Source organism: Lagopus leucura, unplaced genomic scaffold, assembly GCF_019238085.1.
Source record: "Lagopus leucura isolate 7727_CA_CO unplaced genomic scaffold, USGS_WTPT01 Super-Scaffold_739, whole genome shotgun sequence".
Classification (NCBI taxonomy): domain Eukaryota; kingdom Metazoa; phylum Chordata; class Aves; order Galliformes; family Phasianidae; genus Lagopus; species Lagopus leucura.
The window spans coordinates 5272342-5290835 of NW_024962255.1; the positions used below are offsets into that span (position 1 = coordinate 5272342).

The following is an 18494-nucleotide window of genomic DNA, read 5'->3' on the forward strand; positions in this document are numbered from 1 at the left end:
TTTAAATACAGGTTATGGATCCAGGAAAATACTACAACATGACAACTTGACAAGCCCATGATCTGATGCATCAGATGCATTCAGACAGTAGTTTGATAAAATCACCTACACATTCCAAACTCTGCTCTCAAAAGTGGGGTGGGTAAAAGTGTGATATAAACCACAACTAGAAGTAGAAACTAATTTGCCTCCATCCTGGTTCAGAGAGACACTAAAAAGCAGAGCTTGAACAATTTGCCTTCCACTGATTTTGTACATAAACGCTTTGAAATTTATTTAATTTTGTTACTTCTACACATTTAACACTAACTTCAGAAATAAGCTTTCAACAGCAGCTGCTGTTTTACTCTAATTCTAGAGAATCAAAGAGTATCCCACAAAATCTTTTAGAGGCAAATCACATCATTACAATAGTTGGTGTGGGCAACAAAAGGCAGTACTTCTCCATATGTTCCAAAGCTATTTGTGGTGTGGCACCACACAGCAATAGTTTCTTACTTCTGTGCTTACAAAATGAAAGCTGCATTCATAGTTTGGCTGGACACCAAGCTGTAGCCTGTTGAATGAATTCAGGCTCTCAGAACTGCGTTAAGTTTAAAAAATAATTACTTGGAGAAACACAGCAATAACATTTTATTTAGCTATGTACTACACTACATAGACACTACAGTGTTAAATATAACAACTTTACCTGAGCATTTTTCCTCCAAATGCGCTGAGAGATTTGTCACTTTCATAAGGGATGCTTTGCTTTTCTGAAACCTTTCTTTAAATGCAATTGCTCTTTTGTCATCATCAAACAAACACTCACAGGATGACCATGGAGTTGAGTGCAGTTCAAAGTTACCTGAGACAGAACTGTGTTGGACCAGAAGGTATTTAAAGTCCCACAGATGACCTACAGAACAGAAAACAAGTAAACAAGAGTTTAATTTTTATATTTTGGTTAATTTACAGGAAACTGAAGTAATGAGACTGAGTAACCTATGAGTTTATTTCTTTTTTTCCTCCCCAGTTCTCTTCCTTCTCCTACTGGAAGCATGGGGAAGTGAGAAAACAGCTGCATGGTGCTGAGCTGTCTATTAGGTCAAACAAAACCAGAAACATTTGCTATAAATTATATTTAACAGTTTTTAGTCACAATGATTTGTGTGCATCCTGAGGAATTTTTCAGATGACACCAAGCTGAGTGCTGAAGAAGGAAGAAAAGCCATCCAAAAGGACCCAGACAAGTCTGAAAAGTGTCTTTTGGTATAATTAAGGTACAGGTTGCAAGCCTAATTTGGTCTTGGAACTCAGCATTGGCATCACCTTCATACTTTGGGAACCATCCCTTACAAACATTACCTATGACACACTACCTTGTGCTCTTGGAAAGCTGATGTATGGAGGAGATGAAGGATACTCTCTAGCTCCTTCAACTTCCCCTTTTCCTTAAGGCTAGAACTTAGAACATTCTTGGAATGCTCCCACTAGCAAGATCCCATTGCTGTCTCCTGTATTTCTGATTTTGTGTAAGATTAAGCAGCTACTGAGAAATACTATCCAGAGATATGCCCTAAAGCAGGACGCTTATGGGTGGTAAGTTTGTGGAAGGATATAGGCAGGTATCTACCATGGCTGCCACCTCCAATGGTTTTAGACTTCACCCCTGAATCACTGCAGAATCTTACATGACAGGTAGAATGTTTGAAATAAATAAATAAAGGTATGCTCCAACCCTGGCAACGCCAGAGTTACAGCTTTCCATACTGTGCTGGCCTATCAATTGTGCCTATCAAACAATGGTCAAATGCTATTCAACACTTTCAAAGGAAAGAGAATACCTCTAGATCTGACTCAGTCCCTTTAAGGACCATAATACAACCCTTTTTCACTAAGCCAAACAAAATATTGACTGACTTCATACATGGCACGCTTCCTCACATTCTCATATCCCTGCATAAATATTTTCAGGTCAATATACGAAACGTTGCTGCAATATTTTTGTACATTCCTTTTTAAACCATAAAGGTATTCCTACAACACTACAAATACACTGCTTTTCATATTTGCCTTGAAAACTTCCTCAGCATTTTCCCCATCTTCAGAGTTCAGAATTTTACCCCATGTTAGTAACAGTCCCCCAGGAATGCTGGTTCAACAAAAATGCATTTAATATTTTCAGTAACCTACATCTAGAGAAGATGAAAACATGAACTGAACATGTGATGACTGTACACTGGAAGCTTGAGGGTTGTTTTTTTTTTTTTTAATCATGAGATGAAAAACTGAACTTTTACTGCCAACAGTTTTTCGATGCTTAGAAGAGGTAGAACTTTGTGCAGTTCAAGTATATACACAGCTTAAAATTTACCAGTCCCCATTCCTTGCTCTAGAAGGCTGGGCTACCTAGTGTGTATCCTCAGCTGTTCTATCACTAGCAGCAGGAACGGGATCACGCGCTTTCCTCATGTAACCCACTCACACTATTAGCTGCTGTGCTGTGTGTTCTTGCTCAGTATCGTGGGAGTTATCTTCCTGGCTGTCTTGCTTGGACCAAATGTTCATGGCTGGTCTATGATACATATTTGAACAGTTGTGAAAACACTCTTATCTTGAATTTCAGATATAATCTTTTAATCATTAAAACATCAGCTACTAGATACACAGAAATCTAGCTGGAGAATAAGACAAGTTTTACAGAGAAGTACAAGTGCTCAAAGTTAGAAAGAGTTGCATTACCTGTTCTGCTTTTTTACTTGAAGCATCAGGGAATTATACCATTTTGTGTCTTAGAAATTATTTGTGATATTTAATCAATTTTTTTGAGCTCCAATACATAGTATGAAAAATACATTAGAAATTCTGTATTTGAAGTAGTAATATTCCAGCACACTAAATTCCATAAAATTTCTAAACATGTGTCTAATAAAAAGCATATATCTGCCCACAGCACAGTATGCACAAAGTAAAAGACACGCAGATTTCAAGTAATAAAGTTAATTGGTGAGTGCTTAAATTGGACTGTGTTCTCCAACTAGTCCAGGTGGGAGGTCCTGCACTTATGTGAATTATTTAGGAGTATAAATTAGTTTTAAGCTCAGGAGGAACAGGTAGAATTTAGAATCTACATGTAAAAACTCCTGTAGTGAAAATTTATCTGAGGTTGTTTAAGCTTTCTGGGTTTTATTTTGTACCATATGACAACTGACTTTAGTAAGGTGCGCTCATCTGAAGTAATACAGTATTTGTTTCCTAAATGTATCCACTGATGAGAAATGCAAATGAGTAATCAATTTAGAAGCCTAGATTCAGATTTTCTAAAAGAACAATAAGTGTCACAGTTAAAACACAGGCTGTGTAATTCTGCAAGAAATGCTGCTGTCAGTTAATGGCTGGGCTAGATAGCAGGACTGCTGGGATACGTAACCTAATTCTGGTGGCAGGAAGCAGACCGCACAAATGAGAATTAGAAAAAGCAGCAATTCAAGCAAAAAGACACAGCAACTGGAAGACTGAGCAAAACTAGTAGCTTACTTTACACCATTTTTTTGTTTAGTTGGTTTCTTTTGGTTTTACTTGCAGTTGTGACAACAGTGCATCTTGTAACTAGATTCAAATTTGGGAACATTCACACTTTCTCAGTATTGTAAAATGAGCTCACTGATGCTGAGTTGCTGATGGCATTACTTCCAAACAGATGACAATTGTTAAAAATCTATTTCAAAATATGACCTTTTCAAGGAGACCTGAATAGCAAACACGACCAGTTGAACATTTTAAAGCTGTTACTGTAACCAGAGAAATCCTATGATAGTAACCTATAAAGGTTTTACCTTTTCTCCTCTGAAGTTGAGGGCACCAGGCAGCCCCTGCTCCCCACAGCACCATCTTGTACTGTTGATCTTTGTCCTGTTCTACTGTTAGAATGATTTTTCTCTGGTAGCCTCCTCTGTAGCTATACACAGATTCTGGAAAGTTTGAAATTATGACTTGTTATATAGCACAAAGCACATTAACAAAAAAATAACACACCTCAATATTAAAATAAAACCAAAGAATTTCTTCAGGACAGAATGAAAACATTCTGTAGTTTCTTCAGCAAGATCAATCTAGTTTGAAGGAACGCATAAAGAACATTAATTTACCTTTATCCACCTCACTACTTAGCTACAGGACACCTTCCTAGCAGGTATCTAAGCATCTTTGAGCTTAGATCTTTCTACTTATACTAGTCAGGATGATGAGTAAGAAATTGTACTCAACCTCTTAGCAACAGACTGCCGTAATTGGAAACTGAAGTTAATGTACTTCCTGTGCAATATACTCAAGTAACAGCTCTACAAATTTTCACAATTCATTACAGTCATGTACAGCACAAATTAATATAGACAGTATATATAAACTGAAAATGAAGGTAAGGATCTGTAAAAATCTATGGATAATGCCCAAGTTTCAGTTCCACACTAAATTACAATTATTTTTATGAATTGAATCTTTGAACAAAAACTCATGCTTTCTGTCCTGATCAGAGATATGTAAAATATAATAGGAGATTCCTATATTCAAAAATCTCAACTTATGAGTAAAGGAGATTCTGACAATTCAGTCAACAAAGTTGATGTATTTTTCTCCTTCCTACCAATACAAGCACTAACACAAGATGACAGTGCAACATGATCAAATTAAGATGAAGATTCTTATATCTAGGACTGTTGTACAGTAAACAAAGAAGTCAATCAGAGCAGATAAGCATGGAAAAAAGGGGAATTCCTTTTCCAGCAGCTAGAAAAAACATGGCAAAACACTGCATAAAAGTAACACTGCATGAGACAACCCTGATTCAGTTTTTGTTCATTTAGCCCCTCAAACTGATTCCAACTGTGTGAAATTGAGACAAAACTGATATTTTCTCCTGGCAAGAACTCTAAAAGGCATCACTTATTTCTGCTGCAGTAAGTGTAATAAGCTCATGCAACCTTGTGAGCATATCTATGACTCTATATTAAGAGCTGATGTATGTCCTGATTCCAAAACAATGGGAGCAAATTAACAATTTTAAGACAGAAAAAAGGCTTCCGTAAAGGGAATTCCAAAATACCTGCATTCTCTATTATAAAGGAACGTGACTATTTGAAAGGCACTAAAACAGGTTGCTCAGAGGAGCTGCGGATGCCCCATTCCTGGAGATGTTCAAGTAAAGATCGGATGGGGCCCTGGCCAACCTGATGCAGTGGTTGGCAATGCTGCAGTTAGAACTATGAAAGTATATATCATTAAGATTCCTTCTAATCCAAGCCATTCCATGGTTCTGTAATTCCATGAAAAGCAATAGTGCATTAAACACATGAACTGGTGACAAAAGTCCTTTGGGAGTCCTCACAATATACAGGAAACTTAAATTTCCAGAACAAATCACCTTAACGAGGTCGCTTCCTGTTCTGTTTGCACGAAGAAAATACAAGTACTGCTGTGAGGCATCTTAATAGGTTCATACTGGCAATTTGGTGTTGAAAATTATAGAGAACTTGCACAGACACACGTAAGGACAATAAAAAATACTGCAGATATTTAAAAAATGAGAAATGTAATACTTAGCTTTAAGATCTACACTAACAAGGAAAAAAACAAAAAGAAAAACATTCTGAACAAAGCACTAAAAAGGAGCACAGTTCCATTATAAAGAAAAAAGACAAAATTCCATAATAACTAAAACTGTGTAATTTTGGAAACCATATGATTTACAGTCTATAAATATTCCTTTGGTGGCATGAGGCGCACATGGAGGTCAGATAGAAAGCAAGGTTTGAATTAGTGAAGCCTGACTATCCCCCACGATGCTTTAATCACCAAACCAATTTTCTAAAGCAGTAGTCTACAACAAGAATGCACCTTTGAGTTTCAAGAGCTATTAAAACTAACTTATATTCTTTCATTGTAGATAAAGTATATCTGTCTTCTCAGCATTCCTACTATACATTCCTTAGTGAAAACAAATCAACCACTCAGTGAGCAGGAACACCGTGTCCATGCCCACTGCCTGCACACTTCTCACACACATCTGCATGCTACTGATCAGCTAGCATGTAATAAGCTCACTCAGCAGCTGATTGCAGTCATTTTCTTCCTGTTCAGTCCTTGGTCTTCACAAAAGTTTTATTTGTCAATTGTATCAAAAATTTGAGCATGGAATAGGAAACAACAGGTAAAATGCAAATAGCCATTTTACAAGGCGATTCTGAAGTTCAGAAATTTGAAGTTCAGAGCATGAATTTACCTGTTAATATGGCAATGCTGATAATTTTTAAGACTGAGTGAACCAAAGTGTTTGGCTGAAGCTGGTCAAGCTGAACATATTGAACACTGTCCAGTCTCTGAACTTGCCTTCGTGGAATGTCTCCAAAGTGAGGAAATTCTGATGACACATATGCCAATAAGCCATGGAGAACGTCACCATTCACTACAGGGTAAACTTTAAATTAAAAAAAAAAAAAAACAAAAAAACAAAGTTAGAGGGACTCTCCTTCTTTTTTTGAGCTTAGCAGCTTAAATCTATCACCTGTGAATATTGGAGCTAACAAAACCAAATCTGTTCTGAGAATTCTAAGGCAGGAAATGCTTGAGATGCGCACTACTTGATTCAAAATTAAACTGTACTTCATCTGCCTCCTCTTAATAACATCCCAACATTAACTATAGTTACAGTATTTTAAGTTACACCAAAAAGAAGAAAGAGGCCTGGTATTGTAACTTAGTAAGAACAGCCATTCTTGACCATTTACCCAAACCTGTCTTAAATAGGTAACAGTAACCAATGTCAGGAAGACTAAGAACAAAGCAAGTTCACAGGAACACTTGTGCTATCTTTCCGCTTTCCTCCAACGCTCCAGAAATCCTCATGCTTAATAGGCAGTAAATAATTTTCCCTGATCTTCTCATTTTCTTAAGCCTTACGAGGTCGTGGTAAACTTACCTACACTGTTTTGTACCATCCAGCTGCCTGCATTTCTACTTTTATCTACATATGAGGCATTGCCAATAAATGTATTACTTCAAACTAGTATTTTAACACAAGGAAACTTATGCATGATTATCTTACATTCTTCTGGATTAAGAACTGAGTAGTTCCCCAGATTCAGTAACTGACTGGTAAATGTAGACTGCAGCATTATTTCTCCATACCAGTGATTCTCATACATCGTAATATCTGCAAGAAAAAACCAACCTTATTAATTCACGTGCAAACTGTATTGAAGCACCATACTTATTTTCTCAGCTATAGAACCCAAAATCTTGAGGTTGGCTCCACATCAGAACTTTACTTTTGACTCCCCCCTCTTTAGCTTGCTATTTTCAGTCTCTCATCATCTGCTATGTCTTCTTCATTCTCAACTTGTTTGCCTGCCCTCTCTCTCTCTCTGCCTTATGCCTTCTTCACTACCAAAGACACACTGCATCTTAGCGTGCAAGACACCTATGGCTGACATTGATATATGCAAGGGACTTGCACAAAAATGTGGGAAAAGTACACACACAAATTTAGTCATTCAAACTGCTAAATTTAATTGGCTGCAAGATGGCAGGAAGGTGCCAAAGCTGTAACACCACCCACAGGAGTGATCATATGAAGTAAGAATTTCAGAGATATCACTTTGAAGCACAGTGATTTTTCTAATCTACCAACATCCCTTCAGAAGACTTAATCAATTTGCTCATTTGCTTGGCTTTATTCTTCATATAAAATATTTAATAGCCCAACAGCAAGCGCTGTATAAGCAAAATTGCTAAGCTATTACAGTGCAACATTTCCGGCAAGTAATATAGTACTGAGGTTACCTAGAAACACTTTTGATGTATTTGGGAGTAAGCAAGTCTAAGCAGAGAAAAAAGCTCACCTTATCTTCAATTGCTTTAAAATAACTACCAGTGCAATGTAAGTGCTTACTTTAAGAACTCTTGTTAAGAAAGAGATGTAGGCATCTTTAAGGTATCATTGAGCTATTCAAAGAAAAGTACTTCTATACTTTTTTTTTTTCCAGTTTTTTTGCAAAAACTGAACATTTAGATAGCTATAAATTTCTTATCAACCCCAGCCCTAGATTAGATGCAATGTAGTTTTCTATTTTATTGCATTCTCTTAACAAAGGGAGCTCCTAATATGTATTAACAAGTACAAAGCATTCATCAGTACAGGTCTTCATATGCTGCAGAGAAGTTCAAACGAAGAAATAACTTAACGTCTGGTCTGTAACAGCACTTTTGCCTTAAAACATGGACAGGTTAAACTGTCAGGATGACCACAATAATTCAAACTGACATTGAGCAATATGAGTGATACAAGTGATGTTAGAAAAACTGACAGATGGTTAGGCATAATTCCAAGTTACTAATTACACACTGGTCTACTTCCACTGGGCATTTAAGATCCATATTTAAAAACAAACCAAAACCACTTCTCACCTGTAAGTAATACGACATCTCCAGGAAACACAGTGAGTGACCAAAACGCAGCACCACGCCACAGCACCACCTTTCTCTTAGTTCCTGACTGATCAATAACTACAATTGTTGCTACAGGAACTTTACATGAAGATTTGGGTCTGGTCTTCATCTGTATTTCTTTGATAAGACATGGGTGTACTACAGTGACCAAAACATTGTACTTCTGATTTTTGCAGCAGCAGTCCTTAAGTAGTGATACTAATTTCCCTTGAGGCTTGAACTCCATCCACTCTTGACCCACCGTCATTCCAGGACTGGATGGGGAAGAATTCAATTTAGCTCTCTTTGATTTAAGCTGCCTTTTAAATGTTGTGTTAAAAATATGAAAAAGATCTTCAGACTTGTGGGCTCTTTTATAAGAGTTCTTACGAGAGCTTTCTACTTGGGAGCACAGTATCCCCGAGCTCAATGGTTCAATATGGATTTCATTTATGAATTGCCCAACAGGAACTTTACATTCATGAGACTCCCCTGCATTTTCATTAGAGCTTTCTTCTCTTCTCATGTCTTCAAAGCCAATGTTTTTCTCATCACCATCAGAACTGAAAAGTTCAGGAGAACTTGTATACTCCTGCTTACACTCATTTTCAGCCAAACAGAGACATCTTCCAGCATCAGATTCCAATTGGTAGTCATCACATTGCCTTTCTTCATGCTTACTCTGTCCTTCTGTCTTCAATAGTTCTACAGTTCTTTTCCGCATCTCATTCTGGCTCTTAAAGTGATCCTGTGCAAAAGCAGCTATCTGACTTGAAGTCATTATGCTACGAAATTCAGTATCAGTCGACACTGCAAGATCTGAACAGTCACTTAATTCTCCTTTTGCTTTTGACTCTTGATTTTGGGGGAAAAACTTATTTAGATATCTACTTAAATGTTCATGGTGATCATTTCTGTGATCCGATTCAACACCTTGTTCCACAGACCTTAGGTGTAGGTTGATCTGCTTTGTACTACCAACCAGATCAGAAATGTCAGAGTCCCTAATTCGTAAGTGACTGGATTTTCTTTCAGTGAAGTCTGAACAACTGCCATGTGATTGTTCATCCTGTCTACCTGATTTCACAAATATCTGAGGAAGGCAATCTGCAGCCTCATCTGTGTGTGCACTTATGTGCCCATCTTTGGATATTTGAAAATCAGAATAAATTAAACCTCTCGTCTTTTGGGATGAAGTAGCACAAGTTACTACCACAGGTACAAAAGATTTCAAACACTCCTTTTCTACCATTAATCTCTTCTGTTCAGACTGCTGAGAGCTGTAATCATTTGTGGGAACTGCTGTGACTACAGAGTTTCCTGCTTGAAACACTAAATGGTCAGTACCTTTGTCTTCTTCATTAAAAAGATTGTGTATATCATAGGAACAGTGGAGTTCTTTCCACTTCTCAACAGCAGGTACTGAACTACTTTGTTCCAACACATCTAGCAGGCTTGGAATACTGGGTGCTCCAACAAAAATATGAATTTGAGGTCTTTCTGACATTTTTTTTTTTTTTTTTTAAACATTAAACAGTGTGATTTACACAGTAACTACGATACTAAATGCTGCCAAAAATTATATGCAAACTTTTTCTTATTTTAAGGTATATAAACTTTGAAGGAATATTTAACCGCTGATAGAAAACATCACTTAAAGTCTATACAATTAAATGCACGATTTAAAAAAATGGAAGTTACTTCCTGTTTACTTACTTTACAAGTAAGTAAAGAATACTAACTCATTTCTCATTCTTATACTTGGAAACATGGCAGATGTAGACTTGTAGTGAAGATCAGAGTGTAATGAATAGATCCTAACAAAGTTCTCAGGAATCAAATTTTATTAGTAGTTCACTCATGATATGAGCAGACCTGTGTCCAGATATCATAAAAATAACCTAAAATTATAAATAATAAAAATAGAGCTACTTTTGGTTAATTTAGAGGAATTTGGTAGAAATGCATGATTTTACACAGCTATAAATTAACAAGCCTGGTTTAGCAGAAAACCCACTACATTAGGTCAACTAATATTTTAAGGCCAGGTCTCAGGATATTACCAATAACTTCATAAATATTTAATAAAAAGAAAGTAGTCAGTGTAGATTGAGCAAATGATTTAGAAGTTAATTCATATTTTTTATCATGCTGTTCAAGTTCCTAGCTTTTCCAGCTTGTTAAAAAAAAATTCAGCTCACACTAAAAAAAGATACTTTTTTCTCTTAAGATATCTGCTAAACAATCATTTTAAAATACTCAGATACAGCTAAAAGCATTGTATGCATTAAAATGCAGGCATCTAATGGCATGTTTTGAGTTTTAGCAGCAATGTTAATAAGAGCTGTTGTAGCAGGAATTCTGTGAAGGTAGGAAACAGAGCACCAGCTGAGAAATTCAGGAACTAATCCAGCTGCAAACAGAAGAAACAGCATTAAAACAGACACAGCAATCAAAAATACAGGTTGCTCTGGAAGTAATGCCTCATAACACCATTTGATAGAACAAATTCTCAGCTATAAAGCATTATTTTTCAACATAGTCACCACCATTAGTTGTGCATTTTCACCAGCAATCAACGACAGGCTGCACACCGTGCTCACAAATATCTGCACCAGTGGAGATAACCGACTGATCACTGCTGAAATGTAGCATCCACCACCTCACTGTGCTCACATCCACTCTTTAGGCTCCATAAACGTCCAGCAAGCATCAATGAATGCCAGTGGGTGTCATTGTATCTGCATGGCAGAATTCAGTTCCACACCTTTGTTTCATCTGTGTCAGGCACCATTCCACCAGACTGCCCTTCTGCTGCCATCTGTTACACAGCAACAAAACATACTGCAGTGTTGGTGGGAAGGCCCAACCTCTACTGCCGTATCACCAACATCCTCTTCTGACATCAAGAGCTGAGATAAAATGGGAGGCATTACTTTCGGAGCAGCCCTCACAGTAGCACTTCTCAGTTCGCCCTTAACTGCCGTTTCCTTAACAATCCACTAGGGGTCGATAAACCTGCACATTCAAATGCTCATAGCAACAAGAACAACTACAAACATCCCGGCAGTCTAAATCCAGGTGTCTTACAGATGCAACGGAGGAAACAGCATACAAGCACTGAGATCAGTCAGAACACAGCACATAAAGAAAAAAGTTACAGAACACAGAAAGTGACACTGCAGTCACTTAAGCTCACCTGCAAAATAAATCATACTTAACCTGGAGCACAGTATCCACATTTCTATATTTATACATTTAAATTACTGCTCGAAGGAATGCAACTTTCAAAGGACAATTATCATATGTGTGGAAGCTGTATATTACATAACTATGGAATGATAAAACACTAATAAGCAAGAAGAATTACCAGTTCAACATAGAAAATAATAATGGATCAGGTATGAAAGGAAAGAAAGGCAGATGAATTATTCAGGGACAATAGCAGTGGAGAGTCAAGGTAGTATGGCTAGGGTGCAGTTGGACTTCATGATCTTGAAAATCTTTTCCAACCCCAGCTATTCTACGAATTTATGACAGTGAGGCTGAATCCTTAAACAAATTAAGAGATAGGTAGGAAAAAAAGCCCTCCAGTTCACAACACAAAATAATTTCAAGAACAGATCCACCACAACCAACAGAACTTGTTACTCCTATTTTATGCGAACTTCAGAACTGTAATCTGACTGGAAAGACTAAATTCTTTCCTCCATTTCAAATTTTATTGTCTACTACCAGCTTTTTTTTTTTTTTTTTTAATTTAAGTTATGTCAGTACAATCACTACAGATGGGTATCCTTTTAAAGCAAGTACCCTATAATGTAATGTTAGGTCTAGTAAGAAGGAAGAGATGCATGAGATGTTGAAACAAATTACAAAGATCTCTTCTACATGTGCTATAACACAAAAGAACTTAAGTTCTGACACTATCTGTGCTATTTCTGAAACATTTAGCAGAGATTAGCAAAATAATATCAACGGGCTTTGTGAGGAACAGTTCCTTCATTTCAAGTAACTTTCACAAGGGCTGAATACAAACCTGCCACAGGTGCTCCAGTCCTGCAGTCCATTGCTTGTCCTTTTGACCTGCAAGAGATATCAGAGGCTTTTCTTAATTCCACTAGAAAACCTCAACCATTTGTGCATCAAACCTTAAGCAAACTATGTGTTCCAATAAAAATAATTTACTTAACTCTTTTCTATACTCTCAGAGTAGGCCAACAGAATGCTCAGAAGAGCTTTTAATAAGGAAATAAAAAATAGGATTCAATTGCACTGTCAATGAGCCCACCAATATCAGTCTTTTATGAGTTCTGGGGACACTGGAAGGGCAATTTGGCTGCTGAGGAGAGATAATAAGACATGTAGAGGCTAGTTTATAGGGCTGGAGTTGCAAGAGCTTTCAGTGACTGAATTAAAGTGGGTATCTTGATATAATTGTCTTTATAAAAACCTAGTTACTACTATGAGGCTACCTTTCAGACTCCCTTTCTCTAGGCTGAACAAACCAAAGGACATCAGCCACTCCCCCGTATGTCTTTCCTTCACCATCTTAAGAGAGCATTGAAATAAGGGCTACAATAGTTTTATGTACCTTTTATAACGTGGCACCAAACCTGCACCCAATACTCACGGTGAGACCCCACAGCACAGCAGGACAATCCCTGCCCACACCCAGTGGCAGTGCTGGGCCTGACGAACCCTTTGGGCTCCCAAGGCACACAACTGGCTCATGTTCAAGTTGCTGTTACCAGAACCCCCAGATTCCTTTCTGCAAAACAGCTCTCCAGCCTCTTGTCCCACACTTGTACTTTTTTTTTCCCTGTCACCTTTACAGATATGATGTGTGCAAAGTTAAGTTTTCTTCAATTTTCCAATTCCAAAATTTCTCCAAACTTTTTTTTTTTTTCACTTCATAGATTTCTGTAGGATATTACATCAAAACAATTGAATCTTGCTACTACTTAGCAAATTTCTGCTTCATTGATATTTTCAACACCTTCAAATTTGATTTGTCTTAGGACCTTCAGAGCTTAGAAATGGTTGGTCTCCGCCTTGCCCACAGCAGAGGGTTTGAGGTAGATGATCTTTAGGGTGCTTTCCAATCCAAGCCACTCTATAATTCTAGGGCATTTCCCAGCTCACCTAATGAGCCCACTAGCAAATGACCTTGTTTGGCAATTTGAGTGATTTGCTAGATCAAAATCACCAGCCACAGTGTCAATAATAGACAGTGATTATAATCACCTCTGTCTTGAAACAAAAAATACTGTTAAATAGTTTGGGCAAGTTCCCCATAGGTAAAATTGTTTAAAGAATCATTACTATGACATCTTTAGAACAACATTAGTATTTATTTAATGAATTTTGCTACCAAAGTTCTCTGCCTTGCTCTAGAGAGAAAGAAGAATTACTATTAATCTTTAAAAAAAATGCAGAAAATGGACAGTCTAATCATATTACAGACACTACTATCACAAATTAAATGTTTGTTTTTTCAATTGTGTATTTAAGTGATCCGACAGGCTGAGGGAGCTGAGCTTGTACAGCCTGGAGGAAAGAAGGCTGCGGGGTGACCTCATTGCAGCCTTTCAGGACCTAAAGGGAGCCTACAAACAGGAGGGGAATCAACTCTTTGAAAGGATTGATAACAGCAGGACAGGGGAAATGGTTTTAAGTTGAGAGAGGGGACATTTAGGTTGGATGTCAGGGGGAAGTTCTTTATGGAGAGAGTGGTGAGGTGCTGGAACTGCTGCCCAGAGAGGCTGTGGATGCCCCGTCCCTGGAGGTGTTCAAGGCCAGGTTGGATGGGGCCCTGGGCAGCCTGGTCTGGTATTAAATGGGGAGGTTGGTGGCCCTGAATGTGGCAGGGGGTTGGAGATTCATGATCCTTAAGATCCCTTCCAACCCAGGACATTGTGTATGATTCTGTGTGAAATCTGTGGATAGAAAGGGGTTAACTATGAAGATAACAGGAGCTAAAGCTTGTAAAGATAACCAAAAACTGAATACACGTATCCATTATACCTGTTAATTATTACACTATTTCTTAATTTGTGAAAAGGTGCTTTATCTGTAGAGCCAATAAAAGCCTACCTTTTTATCTCTGAAATGGTCAGAGTCTGATTGACTGGTCAATGATCTTTTAAAAACTGTAGCTACATCAGCAAGTTTCACATTTGCAAGACACTGCAGCTAAACATTAGTACATGTACTGCAAGAAATACATCATGGTACACAATATCTCCTTCAACGTTCACAGCAAGACATAAATTTTTAAAATTAACAGTTTTTAAAATGCACAACTACATCACTAAACGTTAAATCAGAGTAATTTGTTGTGTATAGGACAAGATATCCAGACTTGCTTGAAAATTCCTCTTCTGATAGAGGTACTCCAGAAACTTTTTGTGAAGCTAAGTACCCCCCAAACTACCTTAAAAAAATTGCTTTTATTCCCTATTTTACTCTCCATTAAGGGTGTCCACTCACGACAATAATCACTTGAGCATTAGGCCAAGGTAATTTAAAGGGAGCAGGAGCATGACAGATTCAGCTGCTCATCAGCTGCAATGAATGATAGTCATAGGCATAAATTCCTGATTTTCAAAATGATATGCAAGTAATACGCCATCAGGGCTTTACTGTTCTATGCACAGCAAGTTAGCTGCAGAAGTTCTACCTCTAGGTAACAATTTCGTTGTCTTTTACACAGTAAGCTTCAAGCAGTAAATAAAATTACACAGACAGTAATGTATCAGAAGATGAAGAATTAAAGCAATACTATGGAAACACGCATCTTTCCCCTTCTCAAATTCTTTATGAGATATAACTATGGAGTGTGCTCTTTTCACTTCTGATGTTGTTTGATTCTGAACATCTTAACCAGTATGTAGTTCATAGCCTGATTCCTACAACGTGAAAAATTCATTGGCCATTGCCTGTTGAAAATTTGGCTATTTAGAGAACAAATACATATAAGAAGGATATTTTAAATCTTAGATGTGAGCTTTTTTACCCCTCTCTCATTTGCATGGTTGATTCTACACTTCTAACTGTAGTTAGAAGACAGTGGCACTGACCTAACAGAAAAACAACTCTTAATAGCTATCTTCACAGCATTCACTTCCAGTTAAATTCACTCTGTAGTTTCTTTTCTTGAATGAAGTTATACTGTATGACTGTTAAGTAGAAAATCTCCGAAGATATTCACCAGTCAAAGGAAAAATGGATGCAGAATGCTAACTATATCACAGGCAACAGACCTGTGATAACCTCAGAAGCCTGAGCCAACTGCATGCAGTGTAGTGACAGTTTCACACATTTTTAGATTCTGAACAACAACACTGGGACAAAGATATGAACATATAACATGTCTGTGCAACTTGGGCAAGAAAAGAAAAAAGCTCCAATCAAAAATATTTCTCTTACACTGCAATTAAGATGTTTTCTCTAAGTGTTTGGACTGTATACAGGTATTTATTCAACAGCTGCATTAGATATGAATGTAAAAAATTTTTTTGAAACCAAAGTATGCAAAAAAATCTGACAACTCAAACATTACACATTTCCAGTTCAGTCACTGAGATAACCCTTCTCGCCTGAGAACTGGAGTAAAGGGACTATGCTTTTTGATCATATTCACCAACTTCCTGCTTTGCAAGATCTTGTCTTTTAAGCAACAAACATTACTTATTGATTTTTGTTTTGCAATACACTAAAATCACATAATTAGAGATGAACAGTGTCTGTTACAAACAAAAGTAGTTAAAAGTTCTTTAGAACAGTGACCTTGTGAGTAGGAAGGAAAGATAAAGGTAAAAGGTCAAAGATACACAGAAACAATGTGCATGTTTTAAAGAACATGCATTCTATAAACCCTTCACTTTGAGAACTATTTCAGAAAATTGAGCTACTATACTTTCTGCCAAGGAAAGATACTCCTCCAGATACTGCAGTATAGTCCAAAACTTCACAATTTAGAAGTAAAATGTTGGGGGGAGGGGGTGATTTTTTTTTTTCTCCCAGAAAAAAATAAAGGGTCAAGTCTGCAGAAAATTATCCACAAGCATAATTACCAGTAAAAACCTATTCCACAATTTAAATCTTCTGATAAACTGAAGTTGATATATAAATACAGGACATAAGATGAAAATGAGGCAGTTTGTCATTGTCAAAGAAACAAGATCTAGCAGCCCTTTACATCAGATTAACTGCCTGTTTATTTATTAGGATTAAGGTGAAAAAGAAAACATGCAAGGCTTGCATCAGATTTTTATTTTCTTATTGTAAAAGTTTGGCTATTTTTAAAAGGCCAAATTATTTAATCAAGAGAACAATTTGTTTCCAAGCTGAGTAACAATTCACTGACCTTTGTTTTAGTAAGGTTTTTTTAAATCTATTTTTAAGACAGTAAATGCCTTTCAACTTAATAATACAAACACCAGTGCTATTATACTGTGCAACAGACAACATGAATCAAGTACATCTTCCCATATAAACTTCCAAATTTAAAGGGAGTTTATAAAAAAAAGATGGAGATTGACTTTTCACACAGCCTGATAGCAATTGGATAAGAGGGAATGGTTTTACACTAAAAGAGGGGAGGTTTAGGTTAGATGTTAGGAGGAAATTCCTCACTCAGAGGGTGGTGAGGCACTTGAACAGGCTGCTCAGAGAGGTTGCTGATGTCCCATCCCTGGAGATACTCAGGGTCAGACTGAACAGAGCTTTGAGCCATTTGATCTACATGGTGACAACCCTGTCCATTGTAGGGGACTGGAACTACAGTATTTTAAGGTCCCCTCCAAGCCAAGCAATTCTATGACATCTAATGCATTTCCCAAAGAAACCAAGATTCCACTTAGGTTCAAAACATGTAAGCTGGTATTTCATGTTTCATGGAAGTTTCTAATATCCATCTTCCACAGCCTGTATGCAGCACTTGGATTAACTGGTTGTAGCATACAAATAGCCATAATCAAAGGCTGCTCTCACAGCTGCACTCACCGTAGTGAGTCAAAAAATGGAGGTTACTCACCCATTTTGTATGTTGCTCCCATCCTACAGCAGGCAAAAAAATAACAATATTTTTTCTTTACAAAACATTGACTCAAAAAAGGAGAAGACTATAAAAACTGGAGATCAGTGTTTCAGACAAGAGCTGTAGGTAAGACTGCCGTGCTTGTGCCTTTGCACTGTGGGAGACAGGGTGTTGAAAACCTACCTTTCCTAAAATGAACAAAGCCTTATGCAAATCACTTGTCTGTAAGTGTTACTAAAATACCTATCACTCTTCACAACTGGATACGTTAGCACTAGAGTTTAACGAAAAGTCACACTTCCTGTTGCATTCTGAAGTCAAGTGGTATATTTTTAACCTGTCAGAATCATTAAGCAACTCAAGTTACATGCTTGTTAACTCAAAAGGCCACCCACTCACCCAAAGGAGTCATAATAGCAATCACTAGGATCAAGCTGTGCTCAAGGACTGTGTAAAACTAGAAACTACTTGAACAGTTCTAGTAGGAACCAGATAACATACATGCCCACAAGAACTCTGTACACCAACAACTTAATAGTTTGTTCTCTTCCCCACTCTGTATGCAAGACCCCTCCATAAGAACAACCAACCTTTCTATAAACAGGAACTAGTATTTTTTGACCAGACTGAGAATATGGTACCAGGCACCATTGGAACAGCCACGTTCTGAACATTTTAACTATGTATTCTGTATGCAATTACATCCTTCATGTAAGGTTATTAATTTACTTTTGTGTGGTACAACGTAACTTACGATTTTATGTATTAAACAGAAGATCTCTTGTGATATTTTCATAGCTCCGGAAGAAAGGAAAGGAGGCTTTATACAGTTTCTCCATAGATCTAAGACCTCAAAAGTATACAACATGCTTCTGATGTGAGTGCTGCACTTTAAACAAGTCAGATTTTTAATTACATGAGAGTGATACAAGCAATAGTGATACAATACAGCAACTAGGATACAAGTCAGCTTTTGTTCTTGAAGATA

At 37.2% G+C, this 18494-nt stretch overlaps 1 protein-coding gene across 10 annotated transcripts in view; it reads right to left on the reverse strand.

Moving 5' to 3' along the window:
- Window positions 1-18494, reverse strand: part of SHLD2 (shieldin complex subunit 2) — a 37052-nt gene that overhangs the window by 5157 nt on the left and 13401 nt on the right. For 3 of the 10 annotated variants that reach the window (XR_006177374.1, XM_042862801.1, XM_042862804.1), the window contains exons 2-7: window positions 12503-12549; window positions 8443-10876; window positions 7082-7189; window positions 6260-6454; window positions 3819-3953; window positions 692-898 (exon numbers count right to left, since the gene is read on the reverse strand). Coding sequence is in view for 9 of the 10 variants with exons in the window: in XM_042862801.1 (XP_042718735.1) it covers window positions 692-898; window positions 3819-3953; window positions 6260-6454; window positions 7082-7189; window positions 8443-9970 (2173 nt within the window). In the remaining variant the exon portion in view is untranslated. Of the gene's footprint in view, window positions 1-691; window positions 899-3818; window positions 3954-6259; window positions 6455-7081; window positions 7190-8442; window positions 11285-12502; window positions 12550-12938; window positions 13006-18494 lie in introns of those variants that run through there. The other 7 variants (XM_042862805.1, XM_042862803.1, XM_042862802.1 and 4 more) reach the window with 7 other exon arrangements.